Genomic DNA, 23,189 nt, shown 5'->3' with positions numbered 1-23,189 from the left:
ATTCCCATCTCCGTTTTTGATGGCTGGGATCAGAATATCCAAGTCTGCGTGCCAGCCACCCCATCCAGGAATTACGGAAACAGCTGCAGCTAGTGCCTTACGGCGGTTGTGCTACACGGTTTCCAAAACTCCCTTTTACTTCTATGGGAATTACGGAAACCGTATAAGACAGCCCCACGCGGCTGTTCATATAATCCCAATCACCCCTTATTGGCACCCATACAGGTGGGATGGGGGTGTGGGTCTCAAGGTGGCTGTTCTGTAAGTACGTGAAGACATGCCATACCCGCCTCAGATGAGTATACCCCTTTAGCAGTAGGGTAAGAACCATATCACTTGGTTATATTTTTAATAGCAGCCTTCTCTTTCAGTATACAGTGTGGCATTGCCTGCCATATTTTAAAGTGGCTTACAAGGTACACAAGTTTGCAGAGCTCTCTTCTAAACCATTGTTTAGTAGCATCGTGTTTTGTTTTAGGAGTGATGTACAGGATAATTGTATTAAAGTAGTATATATATCTCAGACTCGCATCTATGTCAAGAATAGGAGACCCCCCCCCCCCCCCAAATCCCGCTCCAGCTTTAATACTTGGCCGCACAATTCAAGTGGAGACTGAATAGAAAGGTCCTGTTTTCTATGAGATTTCCTGAATCTGTTGAGCAAGAATGGCCTCTGCTCCATTCTTTGCCTGGATGCGGTGGCACCTCACCACTTGGGATTGGGGTCGGGAGCACGAGATTTGGCACCCACACATATAAGGCAATGTCTGAGATGGGAATACGTCTTTAATCAGACGTGAATGTATATGTTGGGGAGCTGAATATACACTGCTTGCTACTATGTTTTATACCAGAGAATAGTACATGGACACGGCAGGGAAATCACATTCCCTGCTGACTTGTCAACAGTGAACAGTTGTACCTGAGTCTTTAGGTGCCCATACACTTTTAGTTGCAGCTTGTCGAACGTTTGTTTGGCCGACAACGGTTTCCTCCAACTTTGCCCAACACATGAACGCACATTTGAGCGGACTGTCACAAGTGCACAGTGGAGAAAGCTGTGGCGTTGGCCAAAGGATCAATGGGTTTGGACAACTGCAGTCTAATGTGTATGAGGGTATTATGTCTCTTATGGCAGAAAATGGACTTCCCAGCATGGCATTCACCTGGCAGAGAACCCGAAACAACCAGATCATATTTACTGCCATTGCTAAACCAGTCTGTCATCAGATCACTCCCATTCATAATGGAGCAAATCTGCTAATAGCCATGTATTGGGGAATTGGAGTATATGCAGTCTTTCTATATATCTATATAGAAGTATAGAAGGCAATACCAATATCATTGAGCAAGAAGTTAGATGGACATGTAGTTGGACACCCGGCTATCTCTCCTGACTCCCCCATAGACATGCATGACTTGAAGTGTAGAATAGAGTAAGCCGCTGCCACTGTTCCCCCTTAATTATAAAATGATGATTCATATGAATAACTGGAATTTCTTGAATTGTTAGGAAAATGTTCATTGATGGCTATTGTGCCATCGGAGTTACCGGTGTGTTTAATCTGTCCCGTACGACAGATTAAACACGCTGGTCGGCCTGGGAAAGTAGGGTTATTAAGAACATTTTTTGTATTATAATTTGCAGTATTCTTCAATGGCCAGAGAATACATTAACAATCACGGACAGAGTACCTTTATTTTACCCATTGACTGCTGATTGCCCTGGTAAGGTGGCAGAGTATATAGAGTCCCACTGATCAGTCCTTACATTGCAGTAATAAATGCAGCCGTGAGATATGTGACTCTAGAGATAAATGGGTAGTGCAGGCTACACCCTGCCGGGGGTTACTAGATATGCACCTACAGCTTTATCTCTGGAAGCAGGTCCCTGTGCTATCACGGACATCAGGCTCTTGCCATTCTCTTGTCTGAGCACTGTATACTTCCTTAATCTTGATTATGTTGTAGGGGTTTCTTTTGATGCCTAGCATGTGCCTACTGTTAATATAAAAAGTTATATTTAAGTAATGGGCTTACACGAGGGTGCCGAGATCTGTAGTTAATGGCCAAGGCTGATCGGTGCAAACAGATGTCTATGGTAGAAAATGGGGAAAGGATTTTACCAAAACATTCCAACAATTTAGGCCATTTAAAATTTCTGTTCCGGTGTTCATTGAACAGAAGAATGGGAAAAAAAACAGCGTGGAAACCAGCGGCGCCTTGCGGAACCAGTTGACTGCAATGGGTTCTGTCTGGTTTTCGCCATGGTTTTCATCAAGAAACCGCATAACATTAACATACCGGCAGAAACATTTCTGACCCAAAATATTACAGATTAGCACTGTGAATAGAGCCTGAGAGGGCCCTTTAACACAGGATGATTGTCAGGTGCCGGAGCCCCGACCGTTATCCCAGCGGTAATCGATCCTGCGCTTTCACACATGACCTGTAACCACTTAGTGGAGCATGCCAGACATCTCTTCTGGGAGGCCACCTCCATTCACAGTAAACAGGCAGTCATTCATAGATGTACAACTGCCTGTTTACAGTTCAGTTTTCATGTCTACTTAATGAACGATCAGCATTCATACTGAACGATTGTCATGCTGACTCCTATGATTCAGCAAGAACTGAACAATTATTATCCAAGGAGTTATTTCTACTTCACATTAAAATTGCTTATTTTTGTAGATGTCTTGTCTTCCTGCTTCTACATGACCCTTCAGTGGATACACCTTGCTGGACGTACAAATAAGAGAAGGTACCTTTACATGGGACGACTGTTGGGCGCTTTACACATGAGAGTCGATCTTTGAACAAATGAGTTCCCACCCGTCCGGCTCCATTCTCAGTGAACAGGCAGTCGTTCATACTTGGCGCAACGGACTACCTGTTTACACGGCTCGACAGTTGCTTGGTTTTTAGTTCTGCTAAAAGCCAATTGACTCTTGAAAAGTGACCGATTTGTTGCTCAGTGCCCTGTCAGCAGCTGCTTGTATACGGGATGACTATTGCCTGCTTCCAGCTGTAATTCGTGTGATAATCGCCCTGTGTAAAGGTACCTGTAGCTGTCTGCCAGCCCTGCATACTCAGTAGGGAGAGAGACAAGCGGCTTATCTCAAGTGAACAATGGAGAAGCCATGTTGGAATCCTACCTGCCTGATTCTCATTTCTCTGGCCATCTATTAGGGGACACTTGTGGGCGCCTCATTCACATTACATTTTGTCAAACCTATCTGATTGCATAAAATGTTGGATGTGGTGCAATTCCCTAAAATGTCAACACCAGAGGCGTAACTATAGAGGATGCAGGGGATGCGGTTGCACCCGGGCCCAGGAGCCTTAGGGGGCTCATTCTCCTTATAGGGAACCCAGTACTATGAGTAAAGCATTCTAGTTGGGGGCCCTGTTACAAGTTTTGCATCGGGGCCCGGGAGCTTCAAGTTGCGCCTCTGGTCAACACAGTAGAGCAATGATATTGTCAGTGATTCTTATGGAGGATGGTAGGCACAGGGAATTTAGTGCAATTAAATACTGTATAGGATGTTTATGGTGGTGTGACCGAAGGGATATTCTTATCTTAAATACCGCAGATACATTTGGGACATTTTTTTTAATTTTTTTTTTAATTAATTGATAGATTTGCTAGTGGAAAGCATTCTGCAACATACTGTATATTTTAAAAAGGGAAGAATGGTGAGAAATATTTTACCAAATGCTATTGCAAAAATGCTTTTCAGAAAAATTACTTGTGTTTTAATAAAAAAAAAAAAAAATCCCCCCCCCCCCATAGCCTTTATGTTGGATAGATGTGAGTGCACCTAGGTGCGGGTCCTAACAATGAGACCCCCGTATATCAGACATTTCTTGTATACCTTTGTGTGTTACAACATTTACCAATGGTTTTCAAACTTCAAGGCAGAAGTTTTCGGCCGTGACAAATAGTAACCAAACCCTCCACCTTGTGATTTGTAAGGAGGAGCTGTTAATGCTGATGCATCAGAGTAATTACAGAAGTCCGTCCGGGGGTTCTATGACTTTATCTACACTTTCACCCTTAATTCGTGAACTCCTTTCCCACTGATAAGTACTTCTTGTGTATTGTGGTGAAGTATTTGGCTTTGTGATTAACAAGCACTCCTTTTCTCTTTAGTCTATGTGTGAATCCTGGCAGAGCATGGAATTAATTAGCATGAAGTCACTATCTGTCACTTCTTCCACCGTTTGATCACATGTAATTGCTTCAAATCCAGTAAAATGTTATTGCTTGGAATGAGCTTTACCGCGTCTTCCTGGTCACGAAGAACAGCAGAGCCGCCTCTAATACCGTGTCTCCTATTATGCTTCTAAAGATTTTCAGATGTCATACTTGCCACCATATTGGCGACAAAATCTGATATGTGCGGTAAGAAGTTTGAGCTGAAGATTGACAATGTGCGGTTTGTTGGACATCCGACTCTACTTCAGCATGCCCTGTGCCAGGTAAAGTGCCCGTCCACCACATGTTGGTATGTCACCCGCGGGTATACAATACACAGTAAAGGTACTTTCACATGGGCAGATGAACGGACATTTGGACATTTCTTTTATAAAAGGCCCTTAATAAAAATGTGTCAGAGGTTTTAACAGGGGAATTTGGTGACCTCCATAGCAATACGTATACCAGTGTACTCGGGCGCCAATGATCACAGACTAAATAGGAGACATGCAAAACACGGAATGGTCAAAGGTCATACATGTTTGTGTGCATTATATGGGAGGTTATATGTTACATCTGAAGAATCATGTAAACACAGGTAACTAATAGTACAAGGACAGTCTTATGCTATCTATAACAAGTCGCACGTTATATATATATATATATTTTGTAGTTCATATAGGTAATCTGTAAGCACACTGCCAGTTATATTCCTATAATAGTCTACAGTCAGAATCATGCCCCATTTACACGGGATGAACTGTCAGGCAAACTATGCCGACACTCGTCCCAGTGATGCTCGCTCCTGTGCCGTTACATAGGAGCGAGTATCGTCTGCATCGCTCAGAGCACAGCCAGCATGGACACTGGGCAGGCCGGGGAGCATTCTCCCACCTCCATTCACTGTAAACAGCCGTTCAAAAGTGACGGCTCGTCACTTAGTTTTCCACATGCAGAGACTGAACCATTCTCATCCAGAGCCAAACGAACACTTCTAGTAAAATGTTCTAGTTCTCACTAATAATCAGGACTGTTACGTCGTTGTATTTGATTGTTTCTGTTTGTGTTGTAGGTGTCAAAAACAGATCCTTCACCAAAGCGAGAAATGCCTACAATGATCCTCTTTAATGTCGTCTTTGCACTCAGGGTAAGAGATCGATACATTTATACATTTAGGTATTCAAGGTATGTTCACATGTTTAAGACTTGCCCGCTGAGAATCTGAGAGTATGCTAGGGTGAAGCCACACCAAAAATCTGCATATAGCACAAGTCGTGCCAAAATCCACAGCGGAGAACAGTCCACCGCATGTAAACTCCTGATGTATTATTATTCTGTGTATATGGTCACCTCCAGAAATTTTGGTTTTATTCAATTTACTAGAAATAAAAAAAAAACAAACATTCTAGTAAATGGAGTAAAACCAATTTTCTGTTTTATATGCAGTGGATTTTTTCCACCTTGGATTTTGGCGCGCCTCATATTATACGCAGGTTTTGGTGAGGCTTGGCTGCGAAGGTCACCCTCTCAGATCCCCAGTGGGCAAATCTTATACATGGGAATATACTTAAAATTTGGCCTGAGATGTTGTAGGAGGCGTCCCGAACTTGTAAAGTCTTGCTTGTCTGCGTGTGGTCCTACTTCTACAGGGATGATGAAATGGGTGTACTACCTGTAGCTCAGATGATGTTCAGGCAGGCATAAAGATCTTGTTCAGCCATCTACCGTATACATAGTTATTGCATGATGCCAATAGAAGGTAGATACCGGATTTAAAGGAATCTGCCTATCTCATACACTTATGGCATATCCACAGGATGTGGCATAAATGTCCAGCAGGCATGGGTCCCACCTTTTTGGATAGGTTCCTATCTCCAGAACCGTGATCCCCTAACTCCATCCCGGCTCACCTCGTTATCGGATTATTACGGAAGCAGTCAATGTGGTGCTTCTATGCTGTTTCCGTAACTGTGGTTCACTCCTGTCCATCATTGTATGATAAAAAAGCATGTCATTTTCTTATATATTTGGCTGACTTTTCCGGCGGTTTTCAATATCTCTGCTTACAGTCATTGAATGGAATATTTGTTTGCTTTCAGAGAGTCAAAACCTGTCCTGATCACACAGGTGCTTGGCTCATTATAACTCGGCTCTAATAACTGTTCTGTAATTGTGATCAGTGAAGGTTTCCATTCACTGACTGCAGCGGAGAACAAACCATTGCCTATTTTTCATCATAAAGTGAGCTTGATTTACTGTGGATAATTGCAGTTACTTAATATTAGTTATACGCTCCGTCTATCAGGAATACATCTGTTCGGTAAGATACGCCGTTCAGCAGACATCCAGGCGTGCAGTCTTGAATTAGCCTTTTTTAATCTATACTGTTCCTCTGGTAAATGCTGTTAGTCAGCAGTATACAAGCTGAGGGCAACCTATGGTGATAAGGCAGAATTAGGACTGTACAGAACTTATCTGTCCACCTCCTCCCTGCGTTCCTGTAATCATGAGACCCTCCCTGCAAATCGGCCCCTACAGAATCATGACACATCAGAAATGCCGGCTACACGGAATGCCGAGTCATCTCTAAGCGGACTAAATCCTATCATATGAGCCATCATTAATGTCAGCTGGCAATTACTATCATGTCCACGAGGTTATCTGGGGTATCTGACACCCTGTCTTTATGTGACCCGACAAATAAGGATAGTGCGATCATATGAATGCCTTACACATCCTTGGGGAAAGAAGAATGCCAAGATTCATATCATATGTGCTGGATACATCCCTTCAAAGGCAGGAAAGGCTCAATTATACACACTGTCAATTGGGATTTTAAAGCCACCATTACCTATCTGATCTCTGGGGGTTAGACCTATGGGACCCCCACCAGTCCAAAGAACTGGGCCAGCTGAATAGTGGCAGCACATGGGCAAATGACAGACTTGTATGTTTCCATATCTCCCATTAACCTTACTAGATGGTGACCATGCATGCATTGCTACTTCTGCACTGGAAACTCGGACCAAACACCTCTGTGCTCGGGTTCAGTTACTTTTGATAGATCGGACTTTTAGAGACGCAGCGATACCAAATAGGTTATATTGATATATGCGCTGGAAATGTCTTGCATTTTTTATTATAAATATTGGAAAGTATTCTTTTTTTTTTTTTCAAATAAGTTTTTTTTAAATCCTCACAGGCAGCTTGAACTTCCGATCGTTTGATCGCTCATGCAGTATAATGTAATACCGTAATATGCCTGCGATCTGATAGACATACCAGGCCACAGGCATGGCTTGACAAGCAATCAGCCATGGCAACGCTGGTGGTCTTCAGAAGGCTTCAGGCTGCCATGGCAATTGAATGGCACCTTGCAATCGCGTCTCGTGGGGTTTGTTCTGGACCCCAAACTTCAATCGGTGGATTGAAATGCTCTTTGCAGAATTTACTGTGGCATTTTTAGGGTTAAGAGTTGCTGTTGTGTCTCAGCTGTAAGAAACAGCAGATTGTATGGATCAAGAGCATCTTCTGATCCCCTTCAATACAAACCCCATACAAATAGGATAGAACTGTACATCCTGTGTCACTAAGGGGTTAATAGATGGTGGCCATGCATGCACTACAAATCCTGCGCTGGAAATGCGGACTAGACACCTCTGTGCTCAGGCTCAATGGGGGGCCCTGCAGTTGCAGCCCTGATGTCCAGAATTTTATGGAATGTTCCATTCAAAGTCTTTAAAAAAAAAAAGCAGCCCTTTAACCCCTCAAGGACATGGCCTTTTTTGGCCATAAAGGCGATTTTTTTTTTTTTTTTTTTTTTTTTTTTTTTTTTTTTTTGGGGGGGGGGGGGGGATTTTCATGTCCACTTTTCAAAAGCCATGACTTTTTAATTTTTCCGTCAACATGGCAGTAGGAGGGCCTGTTTTATGCAAACTGTAGTTTTTAATGTTTTTTTTGTTTGTTTGCTTGTTTTTTACAGCGTTGTCATTTATGCTGCATGATGAATACATTTTTTTCCCCTACGGGTCGGTATGATTACAACGATACAAAAAATTCTCTTTTTTTTTATACTAATAGGAATAAAGGTACAAAAAAGGGTTTTTTTATTTATTTTTTTTTTACACTATTTTAACTTCTTTTTACATTCTTATTTATTGTTTTCTTTTATATCCCTGTTGCTGCTATGATCTCTATGATAAAGCATTGCGGGACTTCTGTCCTGCAATGCCTTATCGCTTGTATTAGCGATCATAGGCACTGGCAAAGCAGGACGCCTGTATCTGGCGTCTTGTTACCATGGCAACCTGTCGGCCCTCCACGATTACATCGCGGGGGTCTGATGACGTCACAGAGGGAGCGCCCTCCCTTTGTGAACCCTTTACATGCCGCGATCTACATAGATTGCGGCGTTTAAGGGGTTAACAGCTGGGGTCGCTGTCCTGATGCACCCGCCGCTGTTGCAGCAGGAGGCCGGCTATCGGTGACAGCTGGCTCTTGCTTCCGGCTATCATGGGATCTCTTCTGATCTCGCGCTATCCACAGGGCATAAGAATACGTCCTATTGCGTTAAGTGCCCCGCTGCCAGGATGTACACTTACACCCTGTTGCGTTAAGGGGTTAAATAGAGGTTAATGGGTGCATGTTCACCTCTAAGTAAATGAAGTAGCCAGAGTTGTCTCATCCAGAAGTACTGAGTCCTTCTGGCTAAAGGTACTACTGTATGCACGGTACGACTCTGGCGCACATAAGTGCCTGGCAGCCGTGCCAGTGACTGTTGCTCCTGTGCTATACATAGGAGCGATAGTCGTTCAACTAAATGGAGGCAGAGCGGGCTGGGGATCGTTCCTGCCGCCCGCCTCCATTCACTGCATGCAGGCAGTCGTTCATACAGTGAGACAGATGCTGCTCGGCAGTCGTTCCTTTTCAGTGAGCAAGAGCAGAACGACTAGCGACAACTGAGCGACTTCTTGGGCCATAGACATGAGATTGTTTGGCTAGATCCCATTGGTGATCACATATGTCCAGATCTGGGAACCTCCGTACAGAAGTGTAAATGATATTTTTGTAATGTTGCATAGTCTGGATGATGCTTGCTGTGTCCTCCAGCATCCCATGGGACTGAGCTGCATGTTTGATCACGTCTTGCTGTTCGGCTGGCATTACACAGTTCTACAATTAATGGCTGTCTCTTCTCTTGTGTTCTCCAGGCCAATGCAGACCCTTCAGTGATAAACTGTCTGCACAATCTGTCTAGGAGAATCGCCATTGTATTGCAGCACGAGGAGCGCCGCTGTCAGTATCTGACCAGAGAGGCAAAGCTAATCCTGGCAATACAGGATGAAGTGTCCGCCATGTCTGAAAGTGAGTAGAAGGAAGGCCTTTGTGGTTACGAAGATGATGATTATTAAAGGGACTTTCCACGCTACTTACTATGGTAACATCCTCATGGCAGGTCAATCCATAGTTGATTGGCTGGGGTCCACCGCTCGGGACCCTGGATGATCAGATGATCAGGCGGCTGCTGTCTGCACCGCAATACACAAGGGTCAGAGTGGACGCAGCTCCTCGGACCTGGTGTAGTGACCGGCTTTTGTAATTGGAGCCTGGGGTCTCATTAAAATAAATGGGAGCTGCTGCAGTTACAAGCGCTGACCACTACGCAGCGGTCGTAGCTGCAGCTTGAGAATCTATTCAGTGAGCCTTGCCAATAGGTAAGTGGATAACTGGAGACTAGGAGTAATAACGGATTGTCAGGATGGTTTACAGCTTCTGCGGTGTATGGGACACTAGTACATTGGAGCTGTCTAGGAAAGCCCCTCCGCAGTATGCTGTTTGGCAGTCCCATATGTTGCACACTGAGGGGGACCACATACACATAGACTTGAATGTCCCTATAAGATTGACATGCAGCGTGCCATGCTCAGTGGGGCTGTAGGAATCCGGGCCGGGCTCACACAAACGCGTCTGATTCCACATGTGGATGTCCGCAGCGGAAGACCTGCAATCCTTTACGGAAAATAATAGCGATAGGTCTTGGATGTGTTCGGTTTTCCCGCACAGATGTCCATGCTTGATAGGCTATTCTCCTATCAAGTTGCGAGCGTTTCTGCCGCTCATATGCAATATGAGTTGTGGATCGCTCACATCCATAGACATCTATAGAGACCGTCCGCATGGAATCCACGTTATACAGCATGCTACGATTTTTCTTCCGCTCACGGAATACGTAATTTTTGTACCTGAGAATGTGAAGGAAAACTTGAAAATACATGCCTTTCAATGCCCACGTTTTAACACGGACGGAGATCGCAGAATCCACAATTCAAATCTGTTCGTATGAGATCTCCGTAATGCAAAGCCACCTTCTTCCAAAGGAGGAGGATTAATTAAAGAAAAATTAAAGTGGTTGTAAACGATTGATGGCTTGTCCTTAGTATAGGCCATCCATAGCAGTTTAGCAGGGTTTTGCTGCTCACTAATCAGCCGTTCGCCAGGTGGCACACTTGTGCACTGAACTGATTTTTGCAGGAAAGCAGACAGCTCCATTCTCACTGCAGTGGCCCAGCTTGGTATTACAGACAAAGTTCCTATTGACGTTGAGCTAGGCTGATCTACTCTACCATTAATTGCCTGTCCTAAGAATAAAGGGCCTCATTTATCAAGACTGTCAAGGAAAAACTGGCTTTGTTGCCCATAGCAACCTATAAGAGCACATCCTTCATTTCTGAAACTGCTCTGGTAGAATAAAACCGGAGCTCTGATTGGTTGCTATGCGCAACAGACAGTTGTTTTTCTTTTAGGCAGTTTTGGTAACTGAGGCTCATTCATTACAGCTTGACAACCCCATCAGTGAAATTCTGTTTTACAGTTAACATCGCCACCTAGTGGCCGATTTAAATAACTGCATATAAGGGGGCTAGTTGTTACAGAACTAGGGATGATAAGGTTGCCTGTCCACGGGCGGGTTTTCATTGCGTTCCCCGCGGCGATAATCCGGCCACGGGGAACGCAGTGAAAGCTCTCCATAGTGTTGCTATGGAGAGCGCTTCCTTCCCCTGTCCACGAGCAGAGAATCATTGCGATTCTCTGCTCGCGGACAGCAAATGACAGCATGCTGCGATTTGCCACGATTCTCCGGTCAGCCTATCTGTCAGATAGGCTGACCGGCGGAGATCCGTCTGCCGGCTCCTGTTCCCGGGCGGCGGCTCCCGCGGCCGAGATCCTAACTGTTTCTATATAACGGCTGAGTATATGTATGTGCTGCTGCTCAAAATTGTACATTGTAGCTGCAGGTCATTCTAGTATCCCTCACATCATGTTATGTGTCCACCCAGAGCATATATGAAGGGCTCTGGTCACTGGTGACATCACACTGGATTTTTAGCTTTGGAGTGGGAACGGTTTTAGAGTGATTGCGATATCAACACTATGGTATGACTATTTTTGCTGCTACAGATGTCCCTTTTGGATGCAGAGTTAGGTTTCCTGGGCAATATTAATCCGATATTTGTGCTTTTACAGCAGATGAGGGCCCCCAGTCACCCTTCCACCATATTTTACCTAAGTGCAAACTAGCAAGAGACTTAAAGGAAGCGTATGACAGGTACGTCTATTATGTGTATTTCTTCTTGAGCGAATGGTGTACATTGCCATACAGTTTGGTATAGGATGTTTTCACTATTTGTGGGTGATACCTTGTTTGTTCTTGTTTTCTTTTGAAAAAAATGCAAATCTCACATATAAAATGGTATTTGCACATAAAGAGCACCACCTAGTGGCATATGTAGATCACTACTGTACATGCTTATTCTGAATACAAAATCCTGGATAGATGGACAGTTACAGCTTGGGACCTCCCTAGAGATCGGTGAGGGTCCTAGTGGTTTTGGCCCCAGCAATCAGACAAATATCACCTGTAATGTGGTTCAGTGTAAGTGTTTTGTTTTTGTTTTTTTTTTTGGGGGGGGGGGGGATCTTTAAGGATCCCTAACATGTGAAGTCTTATTTTTAAGTCCACATCGCCACCTAGTGGTTGATTTAAATACCTACCTAGCGACTTCAGTTATAACTCTCTCTATAGCTGGTCATGAGCAGATGTTATAATTGGGAATAAGGGTCCTTTTACACAGGATGATTGTTGGGTGCTTAAGTGGCCGGCGGTCGTCTCAGCGACTATCTGTCCTGGGCTTTCACACAGGAGCGATGATCGCTCAGTGAATGGAGGCGGAGATCGCTTCTAGCCTCCGTTCGCAGTCGTTAATAGATGAATGACTGACTTTCCACAGGCCGATTATGGCTTCATTTTTTCGTCTGCACAAACTAAATGATAATCCAACGAATTATCGTTTGTCATTCAGTCACTGGCAACACTTATACTGAATGATCATTCAGATTCACACATTCCAGTGTTTGAATGATTGTTCCATGTTAAAGGGCCCTAAAACAGTTGTGAATGGAGTAAACCTAGTAAAGGCAATCCATTCTAATCTCCTTTTATTCTCTGTTTAGTTGGAATATTAGGTCCTGTTCACACTTTGCGGATTCTATCTGCATTTACGGATTCCGTCAGCAACCCGTATGAATAGGCCTTTCATTCACCATTCTTATGGTGTGAAAAACAACTGTGTGAATGAAAGGGGTTTTCAGGACTGTTACATTGATGCGTTGGGTAATGACCAATGACCTCTTACTGATGAGCTGAAGAGGTTCTGACACTTGGAGGAGCCCTGCTGTATACCGGGCACCGCAGTGACCATTGTGTTAAGGGGGGGGGGGGGGGGGAGCTGCAGAAAGGCCACTAATGGACATATTCACAGGCCAAAGAGGCCGCTGAGCTTGACCAAGCGCTACAAATGGCTGATCAGCAGGGGTGCTGGTAGTTTGAACTCTGCTTATCTGATATTGATGACCTAAGTGTCAGATAACTCATTTAACCCTTTACAATCCAATTTGTATCCTGGTTTTCCTAGGGGGCTTACTCTTTTTCTGCCGTTATACAACTGCGCTATATGCTGGCTAAAGCCAGTACTGCATGAGGTGACACGTTGGATAGGCTCCGACAGCAGAGAGGCGGGCAATATACAGTAAGAGAACCCCGACGGGCATCTTCTAACATCGGAGCTGTACAGCCTTAAATCATAATGTCTTCAGAGGTCAGACTGTGGATTGGAAAGGGTTAATGAATCTGCCCCAGATTTTACGATCTGCAGCTTGGTTATTCTTGGTGCTGATTAGCTTCAGTGAACTTCGGTAAAGCTCATTTAGTGGCACATCTGCATCTAGCAATTGGCCATCACTGCAGAAATCCTGAGCGTCGTCTGCCGATTACTCTCCAAATCTACATGCTCATGCTTCTTTCACACGAGCGCATATCGGCCGGCCGTTTTCATGGCCGGCTGATATACGCTATGTTTGGGGTGAAAAAACGGGTGCACAAATCAAACGTTTGTGCGCCCATTCATATGGCCCTGTAAGGCCGGCGCAAATGCGCCGACCTTACCAGGCCATCTCCCCCATCACAGGCTCACCACTCTTCCTCCCCGCTCGGTCGGTGCAATGGGAGGGGGGCGGGGGTGGAGCTAAGCACCAGTCTGCCCCACCACCTCCAATTGATGGCTATGGACAGGTGCAGTGAGAGGGCGGGCGCTTAGCTCTGCTCATGTCCCGCCCCTTGTCCATAGCCATCAATAGGAGGAGGCGGGGTGGATTGGCGCTCTGCCCCACCCCCTCCCATTGCATCGGCCAAGCGGGGAGGAAGAGAGGTGAGCCTGCACGGGGAAGGGGAAAAGAATAAGAGGGAGGGAGTTTAGCAGCCACGCTGCTAAACTCTCTCCTACCTACGGCCGCTGCCATGGGTTCCCATAGGAGCCCATGCAGTGGCCGACGGATTCCGGCCCAAAACATAGTTCTAGAACTATGTTTTGGGCCCGACGTAAAAATGCTCGGCGCTATATTGGCCGACCGAGCGTTTTTACTTCTCTTAAATACGCCCATGTGATCTGATGCATTGGAATCCAATGCCTCAGATCACAGCGCATGTCGGCCGACCGTGAAAATAGCCGGCCGATATGCGCGCATGTGAAAGAAGCCTCACCGTGTGAGTGACCTCTGCTCACACCAAATACATACATGGAGTGTAACGGTCCACACAAATGTCTGCGGAGTGTCTCTTTGGCATGAATTCAGGTGGGCTGACATGAACTGGTTGGATCCCGCAGTGGATGCCATCTGTGAGCCCAACCAGTCTCCCTGCATACTTGATTTTTCTGTATTGCGAAAGAACACAGTGGCTCGCTGTCAGTGATGTACAGTTTGTATTTCCCACATTGTTGCTTAGCGGTTATGCGGGTACCTGCAGCCCACTTGACTTCAATGGAGGCCATCCGCGGCGAAATAGAACATGCAGTGATTTTTCTTCTGCTTGCAGAATATGCAGTTCGTATCCGTGATTGTGAAGGAAAAATCAAAAGTTCATTCCTTTCAATCCTTGCGTTTTGCTGTGGATCCTCCGCACGGATGGCGATTGCTGATTCCGCAATTAGAACCCGTCCGTGTGAGACCTCAGTGGTTGGTCCAGCAAAAATGCTATACAGCGACATGTCCCATTAACTGTGGGCGTCTGAAAGGTTATGTGTAGTTTTCTACATTTCATGAAGGTTATCTTCTTCATACATGGGGATGTTCTCCCCTAACTTTCGGGTTCACATTCACTACCTCTCATATGCCTTTCTCACAAAGTTATTGTGCCTGTAAAGCAAAACCATACAATGTTTGCACTCTCCACTCCGGGCATTCATAGAGTGCTGTGTGCCAGTGAGTAGTTGGCTCCTAGAGAGAAGTTACTATACAACCAGCATTTGGGAGGGAGACCTGCTATACTGGACTATACCACATACATATACAGCACCATCTAGTGGCCAATGCTTGTAATTACGCATTGTTTAAAATTCCTTTTATTACATAGTAACATAGTATGTAAGGCTGAATGAAGACAATGTCCATCTAGTCCAGCCTGTCTATCCTCCTTTGTTTATTGATTGGGTCTTGTTAAATTGTACAGGAGTATAGTTCTGCCAGTGTGTACTTCATCTATAACGTGCAGATCTACAGTATTGTAGAACATGATGGTTGTATTCCAGGATCATCTATTAAACTGCATTAACAGGACATACATTTAGGGGGCGCAGAGGTTGCAGTCATACCCTGGCCCTAACACCTGAGAAGGCGCAGACCTTGCTGCTACTGTTTAATATCTCTGTACTCTTGTTCTCTTTCAGCCTCTGCACTACCGGTGTAGTCCGTCTTCATATAAACAACTGGCTGGAAGTCAGCTTTTGCTTACCGCATAAAATCCATTGTGTTGGAGCAAATTTTATCCCTCCAGAGGCAATAGAAAGAAGCTTGAAGTCTATAAGGTGAGCAGATAGTATGGCGACTTGTGTCAGTGAGGGGTGGAGAGCGCCATGTTGGTGTAGGAAGACTCGTAGGCCACGCAATGATCCCTGGGGAAAAGGTATGGAAAAGGCAGTTGAAAAAATGTTCTTGATTCTTTCGTTGGAAGTTCGTATCCCAATGTTTTAACCCCTTAAGGACGTGGTCATTTTTTTTTTTTTTACTTGTTTTTTTTTTTCTCTCCCTGCTTTCAAAAAATCATAACTCTTCTATTTATCCATAAACGTATATGTCTGAGGGATTGTTTTCCGCAGACAAGATGTATTTTTTTTTCCAGTGGTACCATATAATGTACTGAAAACTATAGAAAAAAAATTAAAAGTGGAGTGGACTGGGGAAAAAAAACCTAAATTACACCATCTTTGGGGAGACTGAGAGGGTCTTGTTTCTATGGTGCAGCAAAAATGGCATGATAACTTTATTCAATAGGTTAGTACGATTACTACGATGCCAAATTTTATATAGTTTTTTTTTTGTTTGTGTTTTTGCTGTACTATTTTTACAAATTACAATTCTTTTCTGCCGCCATCATCTGACAGCCACAACTTTTTTTATATTTCTGTTGACATAGTTGTACAAGGGCTCGTTTTTTGCAGGATGTCCTATAGTTTCTATAAGTACCATTTTGCAGTGCGTATAACTTTTTGATCGCTTCTTATTACATTTTTGTTTCTTGGAGACAGGGCGACCAAAAATAAGCGCACTTCTGGCATTGTGTTTTTTGTTTTTTTTTCTGACCACGTCCACCGTGTGGTGTAAATAATAATGCATTACTTTGATAGATCAGACTTTTATGGATGCAGCGATACCAAATATGTAATTTTATGTTATTTAGATTTTTCTTTTGTAAATATGGCAAGAGTTTGTTTTTTTTTTAATCTTTTTGGTATTTTTTTTTTTTTCATATTTAGCAAAACTTTATTGTTCTGATTTTTACTTTGACTTTTTTTCCCCAGTCCCCACAGGGGACCACAACTTGTGATGCTTTGATTGCTCCTGCAGTATGATGTAATGTCACAGCATTACATCATACTGCGATCAGGCAGGCAGTCTATCAAGCCACCCTATGGGGACGGCTTAATAGGAAGTCTTCTAAGACAGCCCTGGGGCCTTTCAGAAGGCCCCCGGCTGCCATGACACCTGCAGGGCTCCCTGCGATCTCATTGGGGCGATTTAAATGCCACTGTCAGAATTGACAGCTGCATGTAAAGGGTTAATGGCACCGATCAGCTGCGCTGCTGATTGAGGATATTGCTGAAGAGTGTCAGCTGTGATACAGTCGACAGCCATGCTATATGAAGAGATGTTGCCCCTTGATCTCTCTTCATACATACCCTGACCACGCAGGACGTAGCTGTACGTCCTATAGTGGGAAGGGGTTAATACTAAAACTTTTTAAAATTTTCACTTTTTTTTTTTTCCAAGCCCCCATAGAGGACATGAACTAGCCGCTGCAGTATGAGGTAAAGCCATAGTATTACATAATACCGCGACCTAACAGGCAACTTGGAGAAACTTAATTCACTCATTTCACAGATACAGCAGTCTGCTGATGAGTGCATTTTCCTTATGGAGGAAACTCTCTGTTTTGTCTTATATTCTTAGTCATGTTGCAAGATCTGTTAAAAGGTCGGACGTTGACTTATAGAGTTGCTACCATCTAATGGGTAGCGCTGCAGGGCATTTTTTTTTATCGCCCCTTTGCATTCTGCATAAGAAGCATGTGCACCTGCCATGTAGAAGACTGAAGTCTTGCGTCAGACCGCACTGTTACACCAGCTGCTGTTGTGGTTAAGTAGCCAAGACTATGTCTGTCGTACACCATGAAACATGTGAGCTCTGGTTCTGCTGGGAAGCCTCTCGCTTGTATTAGTCCCGCATTCAGGGCATTCTCAGGGGGTATGTAGGACTGCTTACAGTTACAGTACAGCCATCAGAACGGTGTCTTGTAACGTTACGTGTACTTGTATGTCTATCACATGAACAAGATGACAGTGAAGGTTCTTGCCAAATGACTGCAAGCAGAGATCTTGAAATCTGTAAGGAGATCATAGAATATATTTGAGATTATATGACTTCTTATCCTACAAAGAAAACCTCTGCTGAAAATGTAGAAACCGAAACACCCATAAACTGCACATCATAACTAATATGTCGCTAGATTTCCCATCAAGTCCAACAGCTCAGCCTTTTGCCCTGACTCCAGGATTGGAGAGAATACCATGAATCACAGCTTGTCCCCAGCTGATATTTTATGGTGCCCCATCATACATGGACTTATCAGCAAGTCCTACATATTAGTATGCACCAGGAGCTTCCAGGAGTCCTCTAGGGTAACCTATGCTGCAGGTCACAAGTAACAGCATTTTACCTTCATTTATAGATTCCTTTTTAAAAGTTGGTCTGAAGTAAACCATATCTGTCAATTCATTCTGATTCTCGTATTTGCCAGGATGTCTGGAAGGGATTTGATCCCTTGAATATGAGCCAGTTGACAACCACTGAAATGTGTTGCAATAAATGGCTTTATCAAAGTGATAACCCTATAGAATTCCATTTAAGATGATATAGGAATAATGTGAAGATTATTTGTTGGAATTTACATAATTGATCCTTGTCTGCGATCATTAAAGGGGTTGTCCCGTGGCAGCAAGTGGGGTTATATACTTCTGTATGGCCATATTAATGCACTTTGTAATGTACATTGTGCATTAATTATGAGCCATACAGAAGTTACTCACTTACCTGCTCCGTTGCTAGCGTCCTCGTTTCCATGGTGCCGTCTAATTTTCAGTGTCTAATCGCCGGATTAGACGCGCTTGCGCAGTCCGGTCGTCTTGTTTTCTGAATGGGGCCGCTCGTGCCGGAGACCGGCTCCTGGTAGCTCCGCCCCGTCACGTGCCGATTCCAGCCAATCAGGAGGCTGGAATCGGCAATGGACCGCACAGAAGCCCTGCGGTCCACCAAGGGAGAAGATGCCGGCGGCCATCTTCAGCAGGTAAGTAAGAAGTCACCGGAGCGCGGGGATTCAGGTAAGCGCTGTGCGGTGTTCTTTTTTTAACCCCTGCATCGGGGTTGTCTCGCGCCAAACGGGGGGGTGGGGGGGGTTGAAAAAAAACCCCCGTTTCGGCGCGGGACAACCCCTTTAACCCCTTCCCGCTCCTGGACGTACCTGGTACGTCATGGTAGCGGGATACTTCCCGCAACATGACGTACCTGGTACGTCATGTCATTAAAGTGTCGCCGCGGTGACAATCGCGGCGACACAGCAGTGATGTCTGCTGACATAGTCAGCAGACAAGTGCTGCGTCCGGGCTGGGGACCAATCAGAGCGGTCCCTCCCCCACGATCGCTGTGATTGGTCAGGGAAAAACTCCCTGACCAATCACAGCGCAGCAGCGGACTTCGCGCTGTTTACAGTAGGGGCTCCATGTGCAAGCACCGCAGTGTGTTTCCGGTGCTTGTAGAGAGAGCACGTGTGTTACATCTGTGTGATAAAAAGAGCGATTAGTGTGTAGTGTGTAGTGTAGTGTGTAGTGTAGTGTGTAGTGTAGTGGAGAGGAGTTAGTCATCAGTGTGGTGTAGTGGAGTGAGTGTTAGTGATCAGTGTGGTGTAGTGTAGTGAGTGATTGATCAGGCAGTGTAGTGTAGTGAGTGTAGTGAGTGATTGATCAGGCAGTGTAGTGTAGTGAGTGTAGTGAGTGATTGATCAGGCAGTGTAGTGTAGTGAGTGATTGATCAGGCAGTGTAGTGTAGTGAGTGTAGTGAGTAATTGATCAGGCAGTGTAGTGTAGTGAGTGTAGTGAGTAATTGATCAGGCAGTGTAGTGTAGTAGAGTGGAGTGAGTAATTGATCAGGCAGTGTAGCAGAGTGGAGTGAGTGATCAGAAGTGCAGTGTAGTGAGTGAGGGATCTGTAGTGTGTGATCAGAAGTGTAGTGAGTGAGCTGTAGCGTGCGATCAGCAGTGTAGTGTAGCGCAGCGTGTAGTCAGTGTATCCCTTGGTGTAAAAAAAAAAAAAAAAAAAAAAAGTTCCTGTTGTTCCCATTTTGTTACCTGTCCCGTCACCCGTTATTAGTTAGTGTAGCGTTTAGTTAGTCCGTCTAGTGTGTAGCGTGTCGTTAGTCCGTGTACTGTCAGTGTATGCGTCTGTGTAAAAAAAAAAAACAAAAAGTTCCTGTTGTTCCCATTTCGTTACCTGTCCCGTCACCCGTCATTAGTTAGTGTAGCGTGTCGTTAGTCCGTCTAGTGTGTAGTGTGTCGTTAGTCCGTGTTGTGTCAGTGTATTTGTCTGTGTAAAAAAAAAAAAAAAGGAAAAAAAAACCCACTTACGTGAATACACCACATAAGTTTCCGCGTTCTTTCCGACCCCCGTCCCGTGGTCACCCCATCCCGCAGTGTCCCATCTAATAAAACTTTTTCCCCGTGTGCCCCATTTTATATAAATATGGCCCGCAGGAGGTACACTTCAGAGGAACTGTATGCAATCATTGCATCAGACTCGGACTCAGGTAGTGGTGATGACGACCCCACTTTTTTGGCATTCTCCGACTCCTCATCCTCATCCTCATCCAGCGAGTCTGAGCTCCCTGCACCCCCGAGAAGGCGTCCAAGGACCGCCACTGACCCCAATGCATCAGATGCTCACTGGAGTACCCCGGAAGATTACAGACCCCAGATCCCTGATTTTATTGGGAACCCAGGGATTCAATTTGACACGGAAGGGCTCAGAGGGAAGGACTTCTTCAAGTTTTTTTTTTCTGAAGAGTTCATTGCCCAGATTGTTACCCAGACGAATTTGTACGCCCAGAATTTTATGGAAGAAAATCCCACCTCCAGCTATGCCAGACCCGATAAGTGGACCCCTGTGGATGCACCAGAGATAAAAAAATTTGGGGGGCTTATACTAACCATGGGGCTAATAAAGAAGCCAACAATCAGGGCGTACTGGTCTACCGATATTTTGTACCACACCCCAATGTTCCGCATGGCGATGTCGAGGACGCGCTTTGAGTGTATTTTAAAATTTCTGCACTACAATGACAACCAGCTGTGCCCCCCCAAGCGATCACCCCAATTACGATCGGTTGTATAAGATCAGGCCCGTAATAGACCATTTTAACGCCAAGTTTGCCCAGGCGTATGCCCCACAGATAAACATTGCAGTAGACGAGTCCCTGGTACACTTCAAGGGGAGGCTAAAATTCCGCCAGTACCTGCCCAGTAAGCGGGCACGGTATGGTGTGAAGTTGTACAAGCTGTGCGAAAGTACATCAGGGTACACCCACAAGTTCCGTATTTACGAGGGGAAGGACACTAAAATTGAGCCCCCAGAATGCCCCCCCGTGCTGGGAGTAACAGGGAAAATAGTGTGGGAACTGGTGCACCCACTATTAGACCAGGGTTACCATCTGTACCTGGATAACTTTTATACCAGTGTCCCCCTGTTTCAGTGCCTCGCTTCCAGAGGAACAGTGGCATGTGGCACTGTTCGGAAAAATCAAAAAAGCCTCCCTAAGACGCTGCTTGGGCAACTGCTCAGAAGGGGTGAGAGCCGGGCCCAATGCAGCGACAATGTATTGTGCGTTAAATATAAGGACAAGAGGGATGTCCTTATATTGACGACAATACACGGCCACAGCAGTACCCCCTGCCCAGTACGAGGTACCAGTGCAGAGACCCCCAAACCAGACTGCGTCCTCGACTATAATAAGTACATGGGAGGGGTCGATCTATCAGACCAGGTACTGGAGCCCTATAGAGCCATGCGGAAAACACGGGTGTGGTACAAAAAACTGGCCGTGCACCTCGTACAGATGGCACTGTATAATGCCTACGTGCTGTTCCGAGGTGCAGGCCACAGGGGGACATTCCTTGAATTTCAAGAGGAAGTTATCAAGGACCTAATATTTGGGGACCAGGAGGTGGGGGAGAGGCCCAGTACTTCTGGAAGCGAGGCCACAAGAATTGTACCAGGGCAGCATTTTCTCAGTGAAATTCCCTCCACTGCGACGAAGGGAAGGACCCAAAAGAGGTGCAGAGTGTGCTACAAACAGGGGATAAGAAAAGACACCATATACCAGTGTGAAACGTGCCCCACACAACCCGGCCTCTGTATAAATGAGTGTTTTAAGATCTACCACACGTCCCTGAAATTTTAATTTTTTTATTGCCCTGACGTTTTACCCTGATGTACTTCGCACAGCTTGTACATAAAGCCACATGCTAAGTCCTTCCCTTCTGAACCCTGCGCCCTAAAAACAGTTTAGATTCACATATGGGGCATTTCCCTGTTGGGTAACATCATGGGTTACGTTTTCTCCTTCTGCCCCTGGTAAAAAATGAAAATCTGGGCCTAAAGCTGAGCATTATTGGAAAAATGTGAATTTTTCGTTCTCAACTCAAATTGTTAAAAAAAATTCCTCAAATACCTGTGGGTTTAAACCGCTCACTACACCCCTTAAAAAATTCCCTGAGGGGTGTAGTTTCCAAAATGGGGTCAGTTGTTGGGGGTCTCAAATGCACTGGTACCTCAGGGGCACTGCAAACACTACACGGTGTCTGAAAATTATTCCAGCAAAATCTGCATTCAAAAAAAGCGCTCCTTTCTTTCTGAGCCCTGCCATGTGCCCAAACAACAGTTTACATCCACATATGGGGCATTTCCGTGTTCGAGAGTAATTGGGTAATGCATTATGGACTATGTTTTCTCCTTCTGCCCCTGGTGAAAAATGAAAATCTGGGCCTAAAGCTGAACATTATTGGAAAAATGTGAATTTTTCGTTCTCAACTCAAATTGTTAAAAAAAATTCCTCAAATACCTGTGGGTTCAAACCGCTCACTACACCCCTTAAAAAATTCCCTGAGGGGTGTAGTTTCCAAAATGGGGTCAGTTGTTGGGGGTTTCAAATGCACTGGTACCTCAGGGGCACTGCAAACACTACACGGTGTCTGAAAATTATTCCAGCAAAATCTGCATTCAAAAAGCCAAGAAGCGCTCCTTTCCTTCTGAGTCCTGCCATGTGCCCATACAACAGGCTACGTCCACATATGGGGCATTTCCGTGTTCGAGAGCAACTGGGTAACGCATCATGGGGTACGATTTTTTCCTTCTGCCACTGGTAAAAAATATAAATCTGGGCCTAAAGCTGAACATTATGTGAAAAATGGGGGGTTTTTTTTGTTTTTTTTTTGGATTGAACTCAAATTGTTTAAAAAATTCCTCAAATACCTGTGGGTTCAAACCGCTCACTACACCCCTTAGAAAATTCCCTGAGGGGTGTAGTTTCCAAAATGGGGTCAGTTGTTGGGGGTTTCAAATGCACTGGTACCTCAGGGGCACTGCAAACACTACATGGGGTCTGAAAATTATTCTAGCAAAACCTGCATTCAAAAAGCCAAGAAGCGCTCCTATCCTTCTGAGTCCTGCCATGTGCCCATACAACAGGCTACGTCCACATATGGGGCATTTCCGTGTTCGAGAGCAACTGGGTAACGCATCATGGGGTACGTTTTTCCTTCTGCCACTGGTGAAAA

The 23,189-nt window shown here is 45.0% G+C and overlaps 1 protein-coding gene across 5 annotated transcripts in view; it reads left to right on the top strand.

The window, feature by feature from the left end:
• NPRL3 (NPR3 like, GATOR1 complex subunit) overlaps window positions 1-23,189 on the top strand; it is a 51,023-nt gene that overhangs the window by 7,615 nt on the left and 20,219 nt on the right. For 4 of the 5 annotated variants that reach the window (XM_066576128.1, XM_066576126.1, XM_066576124.1 and 1 more), the window contains 5 exons: window positions 4,356-4,485; window positions 5,274-5,348; window positions 9,412-9,565; window positions 11,726-11,807; window positions 15,481-15,618. In XM_066576128.1, the coding sequence (XP_066432225.1) occupies window positions 4,356-4,485; window positions 5,274-5,348; window positions 9,412-9,565; window positions 11,726-11,807; window positions 15,481-15,618 (579 nt within the window). The remainder of the gene's footprint in view (window positions 1-4,355; window positions 4,486-5,273; window positions 5,349-9,411; window positions 9,566-11,725; window positions 11,808-15,480; window positions 15,619-23,189) is intronic. The other variant, XM_066576125.1, reaches the window with a different exon arrangement.

This window comes from Eleutherodactylus coqui, chromosome 8 (genome assembly GCF_035609145.1).
Source record: "Eleutherodactylus coqui strain aEleCoq1 chromosome 8, aEleCoq1.hap1, whole genome shotgun sequence".
NCBI classification, from domain to species: domain Eukaryota; kingdom Metazoa; phylum Chordata; class Amphibia; order Anura; family Eleutherodactylidae; genus Eleutherodactylus; species Eleutherodactylus coqui.
Note: the sequence above shows the minus strand (reverse complement) of the source record. Positions and strands in the feature narration are given on the sequence as shown.